The sequence below is a fragment of the Perissodus microlepis genome, chromosome 3, assembly GCF_051167445.1.
Source record: "Perissodus microlepis isolate ML-2025 ecotype Zambia chromosome 3, ASM5116744v1, whole genome shotgun sequence".
NCBI classification, from domain to species: Eukaryota; Metazoa; Chordata; class Actinopteri; order Cichliformes; family Cichlidae; genus Perissodus; species Perissodus microlepis.
This window is the reverse complement of record NC_140463.1, coordinates 13,324,698-13,341,408: the sequence shown is the minus strand read 5'-3', so window position 1 is coordinate 13,341,408 and position 16,711 is coordinate 13,324,698. Positions and strand designations below refer to the sequence as shown.

The following is a 16,711-nucleotide window of genomic DNA, read 5'->3' as shown; positions in this document are numbered from 1 at the left end:
TTTGTTTTTCTATCAACATCATAGGAACTTTCTTCCAAGTTCGAGCCTCCTGTTCATTAAATAATAATACGACTAAAGGCTGGAACACCGAAAGAAAACAAAACATCAGTACAAAAAGAATGAATTAAAAGGTGTCAGCGTCCTGTTTCTGTTCTCGATCTCCCATATGAATACTCCACAAACTTTTCTTCTCCATCTCCGAGTCCTCCCAGCATGCTGTCCTAGTTCCACCTGTGACAGCGCACACATTTCATTTAAGCGCACACTTAAACACACACTTTCCCAGCAGTGACTGCATTGCTGCCAAGTTGGACTCACTACAAAGAGAAACCCTCTCACTCTCCAGAGCAATGACACAGATACAAAGGGGGTGGGATAAGGGACTGCAAAGAGTGGGGGAGGAACGAAGATGGAAAGAGAGGACACACTCAGGCACTCAACATGTCCTGTTAAATATATGTTTACCACAAAACACACACAGAGTCTTTAGTGTCATGTAAAATTCACCTCTGGAGCCCGCTGAACTCAACGTTTGAGGTGACAAATGGCAGAAAAGTGACAGATGGGGAAAAGCCATGCTGGAAGCAGAGCAAATTTTTAATGTATTAGCTGTTTAAATGGAGATCAGGAATACTAAACCCAAACATGTGCAGGGGGCCTGAGGAAAGAGCTAGTTTGAATAAACTCTTTAGAACAACTGAAAGTCAGGTTGGATCACACAAAGGGGCCACACATTCTTCATTCCTGTTTAGATCATTTGAATTGAGTTTGAAGCAGAATGTCAACTTCGTCGTGCATTTGCAAAAGTCTCAGAATCACGTGTTTAGAGATGAATTGATCTAAAGTAATCAATAAAGTTGGGACACTGTGTAAAATGTGAATTAAAAAAACCAAAACCAATTTCCACTAATCTCATAAACCCACATTTTATTCACAATAGAATCCATGAAACATTTTAAATGTTTAAACTAACAAAATGAGCCTTTTAAAGAAAAATATTAGTTCATTTTGACTTTGATGGCAGCAACACATCTCAAACAAGTTAGGACATGGCAACAAAAAGCTGTAAAAGCAACTGCTGTGAAAAACCGTTGGGGGAACATTTGCAACTACTGTCTTGATGCAATAACAAAAAGTTCATTCACAAAAGCACCTAAAGTACTTTTAAACACCTTGAGTTAAAGTGTTGTTTCAAACATACTTTAATGTTAAAGTGTCGGAGAGCCACTGTAACCTGGTTCACTGAGTTTCCTGTAGACTGAGCCAAGAGTACAGGACCAGGACTTACAAATACACATCAGGACGAGGAGAAAGAGGGGGTGGTCCGCTGCTGTGTTTCAAACACCACCCCTCAGAGAGGTTCTGCTCAGGAAGTATGTCAGGGAGCGGCGATGATCACGCGCTAACGGGGTGTTATCGTCTGATATTTTAATTAGTACGACATCAAAACGGGAAAGAGGTCCATTGGATCCCAGCAGACAGACAGCCTGTCCAACAGCCCTACCTTCACTGTATGCGAGTGCCTCCACCTCACAGCAACAATACAAGAAACTTTTCAGGTCGTTTCAGTTCCCATGAGGAACAACTGTGAAGTCTCTCTGCTTCTGGTATGACTGTTTTTTTCTTCTGCTGATCTCGGTGTGAAGGACTGAACTGAACTCTGGTCTACTGGATTATTTTAATTCACAGCTTAATTTAAAATTTTCTTTTTGTCCTAAATCTGCATAATGGGTTCTTAATCAAGCCTAAATAAATGTTCTAATTAAAGGTTTTTAAAAACATTAAAAGTACTTTGTTTAGGATTTGGGTGGTTAATTTAAAAAAGGCTCCAAGAAAGAATTAAATGTGTAGTGAAAAAAAATATATGCAGATCACTTTAAAAAAAAAAAAAAAAAATCTTGAGCAGTAACTATCCAAAACAAGTCTCGGATTATTCAACTTCTGGATGTGACCCAAAGTATTTAGATATGGAAAGTTACAGCGCTCAACGGAGGAAATTATTTTAAAATTTTAGTTATTTTAAAGATCTATACAGAGATAAGATTATTGAGAAACGCACAGAGAAAGGTAATAACTAAACTTAGTCCTTAACAAGAGGAAATTACATATTTGTGCAGCAGAAACATTTATTATTATCTCCCAATGCCTCAGATTTATCAGATCAGATTCTTTAAAAAGAAAAACACTTTAACTTCCTTTAGTTGGAACAGTGTGACATTTCTTTCTTTTTATTCACAAGAGAACTTGACTGCTTCATTAAAGCTCTGAGAGAACAAAACTCTCAGGACGATATAATCAATTTAACCTTGTTGCTGTTTCTAACTGCAGGGCAGAAGTCCCACTGTCACCCTGATTCAATCTGACCCTCGGGTGGGGAACCTTCCTCCCTGGGGGAAGCTGTTTCTCAGGGGACACAGATGCTGATGGACACACCAAGGGCAGCCTTATTTATTTAGTAGTCTTAGAGCGGTGTCTCTCACATTAGATGACCTGTGAAAGAAACAAAGTAATATGATGTCAGTTTTTAAATCTGCAGCCAGGACTATGGCTAAAAGAAGGTGGAAACAATTTTCGTTTTAACAGATAAAACATTTTAATTGATTTTTAGATTTCTGGGCAAGCACTGCATGGCTTGCTTATCCTTTCTAAATGCACATACTGTTGTGTACTTTATTCTCTTTTTGACTAGCTTCTGAGTTTCTTTGCAATTTATTTATTTTTGTTTGTTTTGCACATGCAGAAATATACAGGGTGGGCCATTTATATGGATACACCGTAATAAAATGGGAATGGTTGGTGATATTAAAGTCCTGTTTGTGGCACATTAATATATGTGAGGGGACAAACTCCTCAAGATGGGTGGTGACCATGGTGGCCATTTAGAAGTCGGCCATCTTGGATACAACTTTTGTTTTTTCAATAGGAAGAGGGCCATGTGACACATCAAACTTATTGGTAATGTTACAAGAAAAACAACGGTGTGCTTGGTTTCAACGTAACTTTATTCTTTCATGAGTTATTTACAAGTTTCTCTTTGTTCACAGCCATTGACATGTCGAAGAGGTTAACACGTGAGGAGCAGATCGAAATTGTGTTGATATCTGGTGAACGCAGTAACCGGGTCATTGCAGCAGATTTCAATGCAAGACACCCTACGAGACCACCCATCTCCCATGCTACAGTTAGCAAGCTGCTTGCTTGCCAGTTTCGTGAAACTGGTTCAGTGTTGGATTTGCCAAAATGTGGACGCAAGAAAACTGTCACTAATGAAGAAACATCAGTGGCTGTCCTAGCTTCGTTCAGCAAGAGCCCACAGCGTAGCACTCGCCGCATGTCACTAGAGAGTGGCATTAGTCGAACATATTAGCTACTCACAAATGGCACCCTTACAAACTCCAGCTACTGCAGCATCTCAACGAGGATGACCCAGATCGGCGCACAGAATCTGCAGAATGGGCAAAACAAAAATTGGAACGGGACCCTCAGTTCACACAGAAGATTTTGTTCAGTGATGAGGCAAACTTTTATGTGAATGGTGAAGTTAACAAACAAAACCACCGCTATTGGTCTGACACTAACCCACATGGATGGATCCCTCCAAGACTGTTGGAACAACAAAAGTTATGGTTTGGTGTGGTATATGGGGTACAATGATAGTGGGTCCATTCTTCATCAATGGAAACCTTAAGGCCACTGGATATTTGAAATTGCTACATGATGATGTGTTTCCCTCTTTATGCACTGAAGCTGGCACGTTCCCTGAGTTTTTCCAGCAAGATGGTGCACCACCACATTATGGGTGCCAGGTCCGAGCATTCCTAGATGAACAGTTTCCTGGAAAGTGGATTGGTCGTCATGGGCCAGTTGAATGGCCCCCAAGGTCTCCTGATCTGACCCCCTTAGACTTTTATCTTTGGGGTCATCTCAAGGCAATTGTCTATGGTGTGAAGATACGAGATGTGCAGCACCTGAAACTACGGATACTGGATGCCTGTGCTGGCATTTCTCCTGCGGTGTTGCTATCAGTGTGTGAAGAGTGGGAGAAGAGGGTTGCATTGACAATCCAACACAATGGGCAGCACATTGAACACATTTTATAAGTGGTCAGAAACTTGTAAATAACTCATGAAAGAATAAAGTTACATTGAAACCAAGCACACCATTGTTTTTCTTGTGACATTACCAATAAGTTTGATGTGTCACATGGCCCTCTTCTACGGTGGCCCTGAGAGGCCAAACGGACTGCAACTTCAGAAAACACTTGCAAAAAGAAAAATGCAGCAAAAAGAAAACACCTGCAAAAATTATTTTCTGATGTGACCGAGGTATTTTAACATGTGCTAGATGATGCTCAGGATGTTTGATGAGGCTGTGGTGTGGTGGTGCAGCAGATAACAACAGACTAATTAAACTGATCCCCAACGCCAGTAATGCACCAGGTTTCAGAAAGGAGGAAGCTGTCCAAGCGACAGTCAGTAGATACTGTTTCATATTCTCTTAAAATCATGCTGGACAGCCACAGAAGCGCATTCAGTAAAAGACTCAATCAACATCATTTGATGCATCACAAAATATCACAGGAAATTATTCCCACCTGTGAGTATCTGGATTGTTTTTACTTGTAACATTTTGTATATACTGTTGGGGGTTTTTAACTTTGAAATATTTCATTTCCATTTGGCCCTATTTTTTTTATATATGACTTACATTATTTTACAAAAATGTCAGATGATTCAATAAACACAATAATTTCAATAAATTTGGCAACTATATCATGATTTGGGCTTTAAAGGGCTGAGTGTCTGTAATAATACAATTTCTCCTTGGATTAATTAATTATTATGATTCTGATTATCCATACCAAATTTGTTTAATTTTTATATTTGAAACTTCTGACCTCCGTTTTTGTGGTGGTGATGCTGGGTGTGTGGCTTACAGGTTTTCAACAAAAAAACAACAACACATGATTGTTATTATTATTTGCTTATTTCAGATAGTTTTCCAACTTCTGTTTTGAAAAGCATCAGAAACATGAAACTACCATCAGCATCATTGCCATTATCATAATCATCATATTCTGTCAGGATGGGAGACAAAAGAACAAAAGGGCCCAATCACATCCAGTGAGTGTAGCTAGAGGGTGGAGTCAAAGGATGGAGCGCCCTAAAAAGGAAAATAAATACATGAGGGAGAGAGAAAAGTGGAGTTTTGTACTGGAGAGATAGAAAGAAATGAGAAGACAGAGTGAGTAGGAGGAGGAGGGAAAGACGGAAAAAAGAAATGAAGAAATAAAAAAACAAGAAGAACCACAAGGAAAGGAAAATAAAAACCAAGAATCCTAATAAAAAAGGAAAAGGTTCAAAATAGAAAGAAGAGCTTTTTTTGTTCATCAGTGGAGAATTTAACATCGGCAAAAAAGGTCAGTGTGTCTTTTTTTTTATATAATATAAACATTCTAATAACTTTAAACCATGAAGAAAGAACATCTAAATATTAATTTCACTACATTTTCAACAAAATATACAGTGTCTATATCAGGGGGAAAGATTATATCTCAAATATATAAAAACAATTTCACTCAACAATAATAAAAAAATCTGATTTGTTAAACAATAAAGTTGGAAACACACTAAGTTAAATGAATTTAAATGAGCATAAAATAGAAATATTTTTTAAAACAGATTGTTTAACATCATTTTAAATTATATTAAGTATATAACAAAATAAAATACATAATAAGTCTGACCATTTCTGAGAAAGAAGGAAAAGAAATTGTACATTAATGATTAATAAGAATATAATAATAATAAAGATATTAATATATAATGCTATATAATATTATATATTATGTTAAAAAAGTACTTCATATGAATCTTAATAAGTTGTGATCAAAACCCAGTTATCAAAAAGGAATTTCACTAACTGATTATCATTAATCACACTCACAATTACACCCAATTGCATTGGTACTTAAAACAGTGGTAAATCATGTCTGCAAAAAAGAAGTCATCAGCACATTTATGATAAATATTCATAAAAGTTTTAAATAATCACAGTGACCAGTCAGATAGAGGTTACATTGTATTTGACCAATCAGAGGCCTGAGCTGATGTTTCTGTTCTGACTGCAGGACCGAGACGTGAGGATGACTCCAGACCCAGAGGAGGTACCGACTCTGTTAATGAGGCATACACATTTGTGTTTTATTACAAATATGTCAAAGTGGAAAATGCAAATGTTTAAATTTCAAATGTGTCGTGCTTCGGCAGTCCATCAGGTGCACTTTATCCTGCTGCAGCTGCGTGTGTTTCAGACCAGGAAGTGTACAGCTCAGGTCATGTGATTGCTGTGGACACGGCTGGGTGGCACATGGTAATACCATGGATACACATTTTATATTACACTGTTACATACACTGTTTGTATTTGAGAGGACAGTAACATTAGCCTTAATGATTATTGATAATAAAAAAAACTGTGTCTCCATAATATAGGTGACAGGTTAATGTCCCCGTGATGCAGGTATTCGAACAGATGTGTGTATTGCAAAGTCCTGGAGACTGAAAAAAAAAATGTTTATATAGGTTTAATAAAATTTGAGTCCCCAAATGGTAATATTTAATTAAACTGTGTTAAATAAATTTCAATAAATAAAACTGTGCTTTTTGATATGTAAAACAGAGGTCATGTGTCTGACGAAGCTAAGTATTGAGTCAGAGTCGGCTTCTTTTTGTAATGTGAAGTCGTGGAAAACAAACTTCTTGACAAAATGTCAGTAGTCATGTTAGCCCTCAGAGTGCAGATGTGTGCTGTCACTATGGTGACATGGAGTCAGGTGTCGCTGTCATCACATCAGTGTGAGCATCTGGAGTAAGCATCTGTACACTCGCACACACAAATGTTGCAGTGTAGATGGTAAACACACATCTGTTGCTTTGACAAACAGGTGAGTCGTACCTGTGGCTGGCCTTCAGAGGCATCTTATCACTTTTGACCTTTTTGTATATTTTTTAATCACCAGATTATCACTGATGTAACTCATTTTTCATTTTTATAAATACAAAACTTGGAAACTGTATTTGCCCCTTCAGCACTGGAGAAGCTCCAGGCCCAGCCTCCCTCCAGCTGTGGTCCAGTGGAGGTGGCTCTTCCTGGGGTGGTGTTCGACCTGAGCTCCCTGGTCTTGTACGGAGCTCAGGCCATTCCTGTTCGTCTCAAGATATTGCTGGACCGCCTCTACAGCATCCTGACCCCAGAGCAGGTAAGCAAGTGCACCTGTGTGATTGGTCGTAATGCAGAGAAGCCATTTGAATTAGCTTTTTCTCTTTTCCAGGTTGGACACATACTTCACACTTTGGGCTGGAATTTGGGGGATTATGTTAGAGGCTACATGCTGCAGGTAAACTACTCACAGTAGTGACTGAGTGAATATGAACATCTAATGTCTGACATTAAAATAACCTGTACTTTGTGATACCATATGAAGAAGTAACAGCTAAAACAAATATATGATTAACATTAAATAATTACAAATTAATTGTAAACCAGCAAGCATGAGTATATTCTTTACCTTTTGGTTTTTAAGTTAAGGATTCTCAAAATTGAGTTTGTAGTTTGGGGGCATTCAAAAGGCACCAATTAGATGTAAGCGTTTACTAAATCCAGGTAAGAAGAAGTACACACCTTTCACCAGATCCCAGAGGAAAAATCAAACAAGAATTGCTTTTATAACTGTGGCTCAGATTAAAAGGTGGATGATATTTAGAAACTAATGGGAAAACTAAAACTTGAATTTCTGTTTTTAAAACTGCTCCTGCTTCTGTTTTAGCAGATTTGGACTAGTTCTTCACTATTCACACATAATGTATACTCATTCTGCTGAAGTTATAAAACAACTGTTGCATGTTGATTTTAAATTGTCCTCAGATGAAGAAGTGCTGAAAAGTGTAAAGAGTAAAGTAAAGTATGAATGTTAATGTAAATATGACTTGAGCCTAAAATACTTTGAGTAGTTAGTAAGACTAGAAAACCACTGTTTAAAAATAAGTCCATCCAGCTAAGCAAGCTTTTTGACTTTTCGTGCCAGTAGGAACCTCTCCTCACGTGCTCTCAAAGCATCACTTTAGATTTACAGTAATTAACTGATTAAAGGCAGTGCATGATGGACGTTTTCCAACAACCAAACTTAAAAGAGCTTTCGTTCTCTGCAGTTTCCCAGTGGAAAAGTTTTGGACCGGTGGTTTATGGTGACTCCAGAAGAAGAAGTGCTCATCTTCAAACAGTTCCTTCGCTTTGGAGAGACGCGACCCATAGTCGAGTTGATGCTTCAGACTGCAGACGGTGCTGAAATCCTCTCTGATCCTGAGCTGAAACCCACATACAGCAGCTGCCAGTCAAGCACGAAAGAAGGAACGATGATGATGTTAAGGAGTTCAAGAGGAGATTCACGACTGGTGACCAGTGTCTGTCATTTAGAAAAAAGCAGTCCCGCTGACCACAACAATAATGTCCGCCATTTTGAAAAGTTTGCTGGTGGACTTTCTTTTCTGCTGCCATTCCATTTTCCAAGCTCGGCCTTCCACTGTTTGGTTTCTCCCACTAAGGTAATCAAATGATATTAAGTTTTTTAAATACTCGAAACCTCTTACATTAAAGTTCCTCCAGATTTAAGCTTCTTACATTTACAATTACCATCTTTTTTTTCTATCAGGAGCTTATTCCTCCCAGTAAGCTGACACAGTTTCTACGAAAGTCCCATTGCAGCAAATTGGTTGAGAAGCACAAGCCAGAAGGAGGAAGAACAGACCAAGAGACTGATCCAATCTTACGTCAGTGTATAGGAGAACTGGCCGTAAAAGTCAAAGCAGACCCCGATAAGCCAAGCCCGCCTCGCTCGCTGTGGTATCCCTCCTTCCACAATGAGCAGGACTATGACCTTCAGAGGGGAACAGCCAAACACGAGAGTGACTTTTCCCTTTCTCCTACCTTAAGCTCATCGACAATCATTTCTTCCTCTTCAATCTTTTCACCCATCTCCCCCTCTCCATCCTCACCTTTGAAGATTTCCCAAAAAGTGCCAGGATCCCATTCTTCTTCTCTACATCCTCTCCCTTCCTTCTCCTCATCTTTCCTTTGTCCTCTTCCCACTGCCTCACTTTCTTCCTCCCTGCATCCTCCCCCCTCCTCATCTACCACCCTCCATCCACTCCCCTCCACCCTCTGCTCTGTCCCTTCATCTGCTGCAGGAGGTCGGAAAGGGAGGGTCTGCTGTGGCGTTTGCGGGAAAAGCTTCTATGACAAAGGTATGGATCCTCAGGCCTTTGTGAGTGTGTGTGTGCAATAATAGAGTCTGAAAGAAAAAAAAAAAATATATATATATATATATATATATGTATATATATACTATAAATTATCCTATAGTATAAATATAGGACTTAATTTTTGTGTTGCACTTTTATATGTGCTGTATATCAAGTGTCTTGTGCAAAAATGAGAGACCAGAATGTGTAATGTATACCTCAGTATCACTATACTGATAGCAAAATTTACTTGGACATGATAAAGTTAAAAACATCAGATGGATATTGTGTAACTAAGTTACAGCTAGCTGGCTAACCGCGTAATCTATGCTGTTACTATAGAAAGTAAATGTTAGTTACGCATCCTTAAATGGTTTACTGACAGCTTAAACAAGACTAACATTAAACATGATAGTATTATGTATAACATCCATCCCGCCATTTTCTTCCGCTTATCCAATTCAGAGTCGCGGGTTGGGCTGGAGCCTATCCCAGCTCTCTTAGGGCAAGAGGCAGGGTACACCCTTGGCAGGTCACCAGTCTGTCACAGGACAAACCCAGAGAGACAGGCAACCATTCCCCTAACTCTAACCCTCTTTAGACAATTCAGAATCACTAATTAACCTAACCCCGCTAACTGCAGCATGGTGGTGTGGTGGTTGGCACTGTTATCTCCAAGCAAGAAGGTCCTTGGTTTGAATCCACCATCTGGCTGGGGCCTCATTTTGTAAAGTTTGTAAGTAAAATTTATTTATATAGCACATTTCACAGATAAAAATCACAAAGTGCTTTACAATAAGATCAGACATACAAGTTAAAATTAATTAAAAGCCCGTTTGTATAAAAATGTCTTCAGCTGCTTTTTAAAGGAGTCAGTAGAGTCTAGACAGTGTAAAGACAACGGCAGAGAGTTCCACAGCCTAAGTGCCAGTGCCTGAAAAGCCCGATCCCCACGTGTTTTAAACTTAGTACGTGGGACCACCAGTAGCCTCTGACCTGAAGACCTAAGTGCTCGGGATGAAGCATGAGGTTTCAACAGGTCAGAGATATACTGGGGAGCTTCACCGTGCAGAGCTCTAAAAGTTACAACTAAAATTTTAAAATGAACCCTAAAATTTACTGGCAACCAATGAAGAGAAGCCAAAACTGGAGTAATGTGTGACCTCTTGTTTGTACCAGTTAAAAGTCTTGCCGCTGCATTCTGTACAGACTGAAGGCGATCCAGAGCTGATTTGTTGAGACACGTAAAAAGACTGTTACAATAATCCAAACGAGAAGAGATAAAAGCATGAATAATCATCTCAAGTTCTGCCTTTGACACCAGTAGTCTGAGTTTACAAATGTTTCTTAGATGATAAAAACAGTTCCGGACAAGTTGTTTAGAGTGTTTCTCAAGAGACATTAAACTGTCAAATATAACACCTAAGTTTCTGAGACTCGACTGAAATGAAGGGTCTAAAAAACTGATATGCTGCTTAATTTCTGAGAGCATGTGATCAGGTGCAATAATCAAAGTTTCTGTTTTATCTGCATTTAACTGAAGGAAATTGTCATTTAACCATTGTTTGATTTCTGACAGACAATTATTTAAACAAGACAATTTATAAAACTCAGAAGCTTTGAAAGAACAGTACAACTGAATGTCATCAGCATATAGATGATAAGAAATATTATTGTAACGTCTGATAATGTGGCCTAGAGGGAGTATATACAGCAAAAAGAGAATAGGACCTAAAACAGATCCTTGAGGTACCCCAGAAGGCAGAACTGATGTTTCCGACAACACATGATTTATACAGACAGTAAAGGATCTCTCAGATAGATACGACATAAACCATTTTAAAACAACACCAGTAATCCCAAACAAGTCCTTCAGCCTATTTATCATGATGCTGTGATCAACAGTATCAAAAGCAGAGCTGAGATCCAACATAACCAGAACGGTGTACTCTCCAGAGTCTGCTGCCATCAGAATGTCACTAGACACTTTAAGCAAAGCGGTTTCAGTGGAGTGCAATTTGCGGAAACCAGACTGGAAAATGTCCAGAACATTGTTCTTTTCCAAAAAGTTGTTAAGTTGTTCTGCAACTGTTTTTTCCAAGATCTTTGACACCAATGGTAATTTTTATATTGGCCTGTAACTGCTTGGAAGAGATGGGTCCAAATTTGGTTTCTTTAATATTGGTTCAACAATAGCTTGTTTAAAATAGCTGGGAACTGAGCCAGTATAAAGAGAAGTATTAATTATTTCCAGAATACAGGGGCCAATAGAGTCAAACACACTAATGAAAAATGATGGAGGAAGTACATCAAGGTTACATAAGGTAACAGGAGTAAAAGAGGACCAGGTATCAGAGGTAAGCAACGTGTCAGTGTGATACTGAGAGGATGATGGAGAAATATTAGACCTGACAGCAGGTCTTATTAACAAAATAGTTTAAAAAGTCATTACAATCAGATTTAGTATAGACTGGTACATGAGGAATATCAGGAGAGACAATGTTTTTAATTGTATCAAACAATACTCTGGGATTTTTCTTTTTTGAAGCTATTAGATTAGCAAAATATTCCGTTCTGGCATTTTTTATCATGTCGTTAAGTGAGAAAATTGATTCCTTGAGATGTACCCTATGGACCTCAAGCTTGGAAGCCTTCCATAAACGTTCTAATTTGCGACAATATCTCCTAAAATTTCGAATATTTTCATTTATCCAAAGACAGAAGTTTGAAGAATGGACAACATTTAGTTTCAGAGGTGCCACCGTATCTAAAATAGATTTACATTGATTGTTAAAAGACAAAATAAGTGAATCCATATCATTTTGAGCCATGCGAGGGACAAACATGGCAGAAAACCTTCTAGCAGGATCCTGGTTTATAATCCGCCTTTGGATCATCAATTTAGGAGGTGAAAGATCCACGTAAAATGACAAATTAAAGAATATACAACTATGGTCACTCACATGGACATCTTCCACACATACATCATGTATATTTAAACCCAGGGAGAAAACAAGATCAAGAGTGTGGCCCTTTGTATGTGTGGGGCCAGAGATAGTGATGAGCTCAGCAGCAGCGTTACAGGAAGCGTCATCAATATGAAGGTTTAAGTCTCCCAATATTACAACCTTCTCCAGTTTAATGATCGATGTCAGAAGGTTGTTAAATTCAGTTAGAAAGACCCCAGCAGGTCCAGGAGGTCGATAGATTAAAATACAGTAAAAGGTTTTCAGAGAACCGACCTTCATCATCTGTGACTCAAATGAAGAAAAGAAGTCCGAGGTCATCAGTTTGCATATGAGTCTGTCCTGGTAAACAGCAGCAAGTCCTCCACCACGTCCTAAAAGACGCCGAGTTCATGTTCTGCTCATGTCTGTGAGGGTTATGTACAAGTACTGCTACAGACATGCAGTTAGTTATAAATTTGGATAACAAAGTATTTTTTGGAGTACCACAGGGTTCTGTTTTGGGTCCTATATAGTTTATCTTGTTTTCTTGGGGTTCCCCTTAGTCCAATTGAATATTCTCTATTTCCTTACTCTATCTTTAGACTCTATCCCTTACTTCATGGTATACTTAGAGAGTCTTTTTTTCTGCCAGTAAAGCAGCCTATAAAAATGACCTGTGTCTGTCTGATGGAGATCCACAAGATTTAATTCAAGGTCTGCTACTCTTGTCTATTAATGATCTCATTTTTGAATCATACACCAGCATTAATGAAAAGAAACTTTGAATTTAATTTAATACCATTTAATTTTCAGCCCTGAAAAGTTTTTATTTGTAGTTCGGTAGTAACCTAATAAAAATCCCATTTTAATTTGTGCAGGAACACTGAAGATCCACTACAACGCTGTCCATCTGAAGATCAAACATCGCTGTACAGTGGCAGGCTGCACCATGGTCTTCAGCTCGCTGCGTAGTCGAAACCGACACAGCGCCAACCCAAACCCAAGACTTCACACGAGCAGCAGCAGAGACACCTACAGAAGCTTACACTCTGACCACACAAGTGTTCACACTGATACACAGATACATGGCTCTAAACAGGCTCGCAAAAACACACAAGACAGTCACATGTATGTGTATAGGAAAAAGGAAAATGCCAACACATTTTGGAAACATACTAAGGATTCACAGGCACATGTGCACACTGTGGGGAGTGGCTTAAATGGTCACAAAAACCTCCAACATTGCTTTCTCCAGAGCATGCCACATCACTCTGACTCAACTCCTGTTTCTTCCCCTCTTCAACACCAGAACCAACACACCAATCCCACCTTTGCCCTAAATAACCCCCAGGTCTTGCCTCCGCTTCCACCCCACCTCCATTCAGTTCATACTGCTTCTTCTCTAGGTTCCCCTCCCTCTCTTATCCCTGTAGTCAGTTCTGCAACAGACAAAATCAAACACCCCCTTCTGACTAACCATTCTTCCAGCACCACCCCAATTTTCCAAGAAAGTTGTGACACTCAGAGAGTATCCCATTACTGCGAAGGAAATCGGTGGCAGCCGGAGTCAATTGGCCCCGTGCCAAAGAAGAAGCCCAGGAAGTCAAGCATGCCAGTGAAAATAGAAAGAGAGATGGTGGAGCGGAGGAGAAACGAGAATGAAGAGGAGTACTGAAGAGCCACAGAGTTGCTGTTCAAAGTTTATATTCAGAAGTAAACTTTTGTAAAAGAACAAATACAGAAAAAACAAATGCAACGTGATAACAATGGAATTTCTTATCTCTGAGTTATTGTACAGGCCTCAGAGAGACTTACAGAATAGATTCTTCTGCAGAGTTTGAACAAATATGAAGAAGAATCAGAGAGGTTAATAAAGAATCATTTCTCAGTAATATGAATAAAGATTTTAATAATTTTATAACATGATTAAAAATATTGAAAACAGAATGCTCGTGTTTCACTATAATTGTATGGTATATATCTCAATTTAACCCAATATGTGATTTCAGTATAGTGTAGTACAGAGTTAATACCAATATAGTTCAATTGTCCACATAAGTACATTTAGAGTACTTTAGAGTCCATTTATCCTAATCATCTCCAGAATAAAGATGACAGATGAAGGCAAGTGAGAACCACAGAGACACAATAGAATCATTAATAAGAAATGTGAAATTTGACAGAACATGAGGTCTGCTTCAGAAGTGATGCTCTGTGGTGAGTGAAACCTGATGAACATGTGGTGTCTGTGGGTTACCTGTGGGTATGTGTCATTATAAAGACACTGTGAAGACAGCGAAGATTAAGTATGGACAGAGCACCACCAGGTAGAAGACCACTCTGAACACAAGGCTGAAGGGAGAAGAAATGAAAGATGAAGCTGTAGATGTAGGTTTACCTGCAGAGAGAATCCCACCTGTTCAGGTGAATATGTGGATGAAATAAGAGGTGAAATCAGAGTGAAGCTCCTCACCTGTGACAATGATCCAGCTGGATGGAGACTCTCCATGACTGCTGATGTCACACTTGTAGAGGCCTTCATCAGACCTGGAAACATGCTGGATGGTCATGTGACCTGTAGGCTGCTTCCTGATGAGGGAGCCATCTTTATAGAAAGCAGCTGGGAGGTTGGAGGGAGTGGTCTTTGTTTTACAGAGCAGAGTGACGTCATCTCCCTCCATCACAGGGAGGACAGGACTCTGCAGGATCACTGATCCACCTCAACACAGAGACAAACTACAGAATTTCATCCATTTACACACAGCTTCATCAACACTAACTCCACACACTCAGCTTACCAGTGACTGTCAGGTTAACCATGTTACTGATGGGACCCTCACTGGACTCACACCAGTAAACTCCACTGTCCAATGTGTCAATGTAGTTGATGTTACAGGAAGAACCAGCTGGTTTCCCCCACCCATCTCCACACTGAGTCCTCTGTTGTTTGCTGTAATTTCTCCTCAGAGTCCATCCAGCAGAGCTGTCGTCCTCCTCACAGCTCAGAGACACAAAGTCTCCTTTAAAGAACTGAGAGCTGCTGGGACTCACAGTCAGACGAGCAGTGAGGGTTAAAATGATACAACGGTGATCTTTTATATTTGTGCACACATTAAAAGCCACCAGAGTATAACAGGGAGGAGACCTCCAAACACCGAGGCTACGTCCAAACATACATGGGTATTTTTGAAAACGCAGTTTTTCCTACCTTTCATCCACACTTAAACAGCGTTTTTGATCACTAAAAACTGCTTTTTAAAAACTCCTGCCAGGGCAGAGATTTTCAAAAACTCAGTTTTTGCGTTTACGTGTGGACAAGGAAAATGGGGATTTAGTCATGCAACATCAAAGGTGTGCGCCTTTTTTACTATCCCAGTCTAAGCCATGTCATTGTTTACATGAGATGAATTTCTACAAAGGCACTTCAAAAGTAACACAAAATTAGCTGCCTTTCCAGAAAAATACAAAAACTTTTCCGAAGTACTTAAGGTTTGCATAGAACCCTGTTTACTCTTTACCTCCCATGCTTCTAGACTTCTAATTGGCCAACATTTCTACACGGTTAGGATTTGGCATGTTCTTGACAGCATTTGACTGGGTTTTTAGCGTTTACATGTGGATTTTTTTTTTTTCAAAAATACCTCTATACATGTGGATGTAGCCTGAGTTTAGCAGACACTATCAGAGAGTTTCAGACTGAGTAAAGGAGGTTACTGCCCTTAGTTTTTGTTGCAGCTCAGCAGTGAGATCAGAATTAAAGAGAAACAAGACTCGGGTTAGTTTAGGGTTTGTGGTGTTTAATGAAGTGATCAGAGAGCAGAGCAGACGCAACATCTCTGTTTGCTAAGAATCGGAGCAGAAAGGAGGAAGATTGTTCAACTGAAACATGTACAGAAGATTCATCTTACAGACAAACATCACTAAAAACAAACTACAGACTGTTTTTTTGATGTTTTTTTTTTGTTAGATTTCCTCAGCTGAATCTTCACACAGGCTGAACTTACAGAGCAGCAAAAGCAGAGATGTTTCCTCCATGTGAACGTAAAGTTGATGCTTCATCAGAAAGATGGAGGCGTTTCTTTGAAGGTGTCAGAGGATGATCTTAAATATAAAGACTGTTACTGTTACTGACAGCAGGTCAGCTGAGAGGAAGAGAGCTGGAGGTGGTGGAGGTGATGGAGGTGCTCGGGTGTCTGAGGCTCTGACAGCTTCTGTTACATGATGTGGCTAAATGATGTCATTTAGCCACAAAGTTTATTTCTAACATGTTGTTAGAAATAAACTTTGTGGCTAAATGACATCAAACTACACCCACTGAGATGGTGTGATGGCTTCACTGTACCTAAATCATTAACAACATAGCTGTGAGTTTGGTTCTTTCTGAGTTTTTTGCAGGTCAGCAAACAACTGGACACAACACCAGACTGAAAGTTTAATGCACCAAGATTAATTTTACCATAAATGA

General features: G+C 39.2%; 2 protein-coding genes across 3 annotated transcripts; one reads left to right on the top strand and one right to left on the bottom strand.

The window, feature by feature from the left end:
- The first annotated feature begins 5,222 nt into the window (after positions 1-5,222).
- LOC146390022 (zinc finger protein basonuclin-2) lies at positions 5,223-14,106 on the top strand. Of its 2 annotated transcripts, XM_084923108.1 has the most exons (8): positions 5,223-5,419; positions 6,131-6,166; positions 6,270-6,372; positions 7,091-7,260; positions 7,333-7,398; positions 8,210-8,602; positions 8,710-9,301; positions 13,125-14,106. In XM_084923108.1, the coding sequence occupies exons 2-8, from the start codon at positions 6,146-6,148 to the stop codon at positions 13,919-13,921; spliced, it is 2,142 nt and encodes a 713-aa protein (XP_084779234.1). In that variant the 5' UTR covers positions 5,223-5,419; positions 6,131-6,145; the 3' UTR covers positions 13,922-14,106. The 2 variants fall into 2 exon arrangements, with proteins under 2 accessions (XP_084779234.1, XP_084779233.1); XM_084923107.1 differs by having other exon boundaries at positions 7,091-7,398.
- A 413-nt stretch (positions 14,107-14,519) lies between these two features.
- LOC146390021 (Fc receptor-like protein 5) lies at positions 14,520-16,281 on the bottom strand. The gene is made up of 5 exons (XM_084920268.1): positions 16,251-16,281; positions 15,968-16,000; positions 15,045-15,311; positions 14,720-14,965; positions 14,520-14,644 (listed from the first exon to the last, which is right to left on the bottom strand). Exons 1-5 carry the CDS (start codon positions 16,279-16,281, stop codon positions 14,520-14,522), a joined length of 702 nt encoding a protein of 233 aa, XP_084776394.1.
- Positions 16,282-16,711: the final 430 nt, after the last annotated feature.

Bases quoted from the DNA above. Each gene is read 5' to 3' on its own strand.
- LOC146390021 (XM_084920268.1), bottom strand. From the start codon at position 16,281: ATGGAGGAAACATCTCTGCTTTTGCTGCTCT. The intron at 16,001-16,250 runs GTAAGTTCAGCC...GTTTCTCTTTAA, and splicing joins ATCTCTGCTTTTGCTGCTCT to TTCTGATCTCACTGCTGAGC. The intron at 15,312-15,967 runs AAGGGCAGTAAC...TTTTAACCCTCA, and splicing joins GCTGAGCTGCAACAAAAACT to CTGCTCGTCTGACTGTGAGT.
- LOC146390022 (XM_084923107.1), top strand. From the start codon at position 6,146: ATGACTCCAGACCCAGAGGAG. The intron at 6,167-6,269 runs GTACCGACTCTG...GTGCTTCGGCAG, and splicing joins TGACTCCAGACCCAGAGGAG to TCCATCAGGTGCACTTTATC. The intron at 6,373-7,090 runs GTAATACCATGG...TTGCCCCTTCAG, and splicing joins ACACGGCTGGGTGGCACATG to CACTGGAGAAGCTCCAGGCC.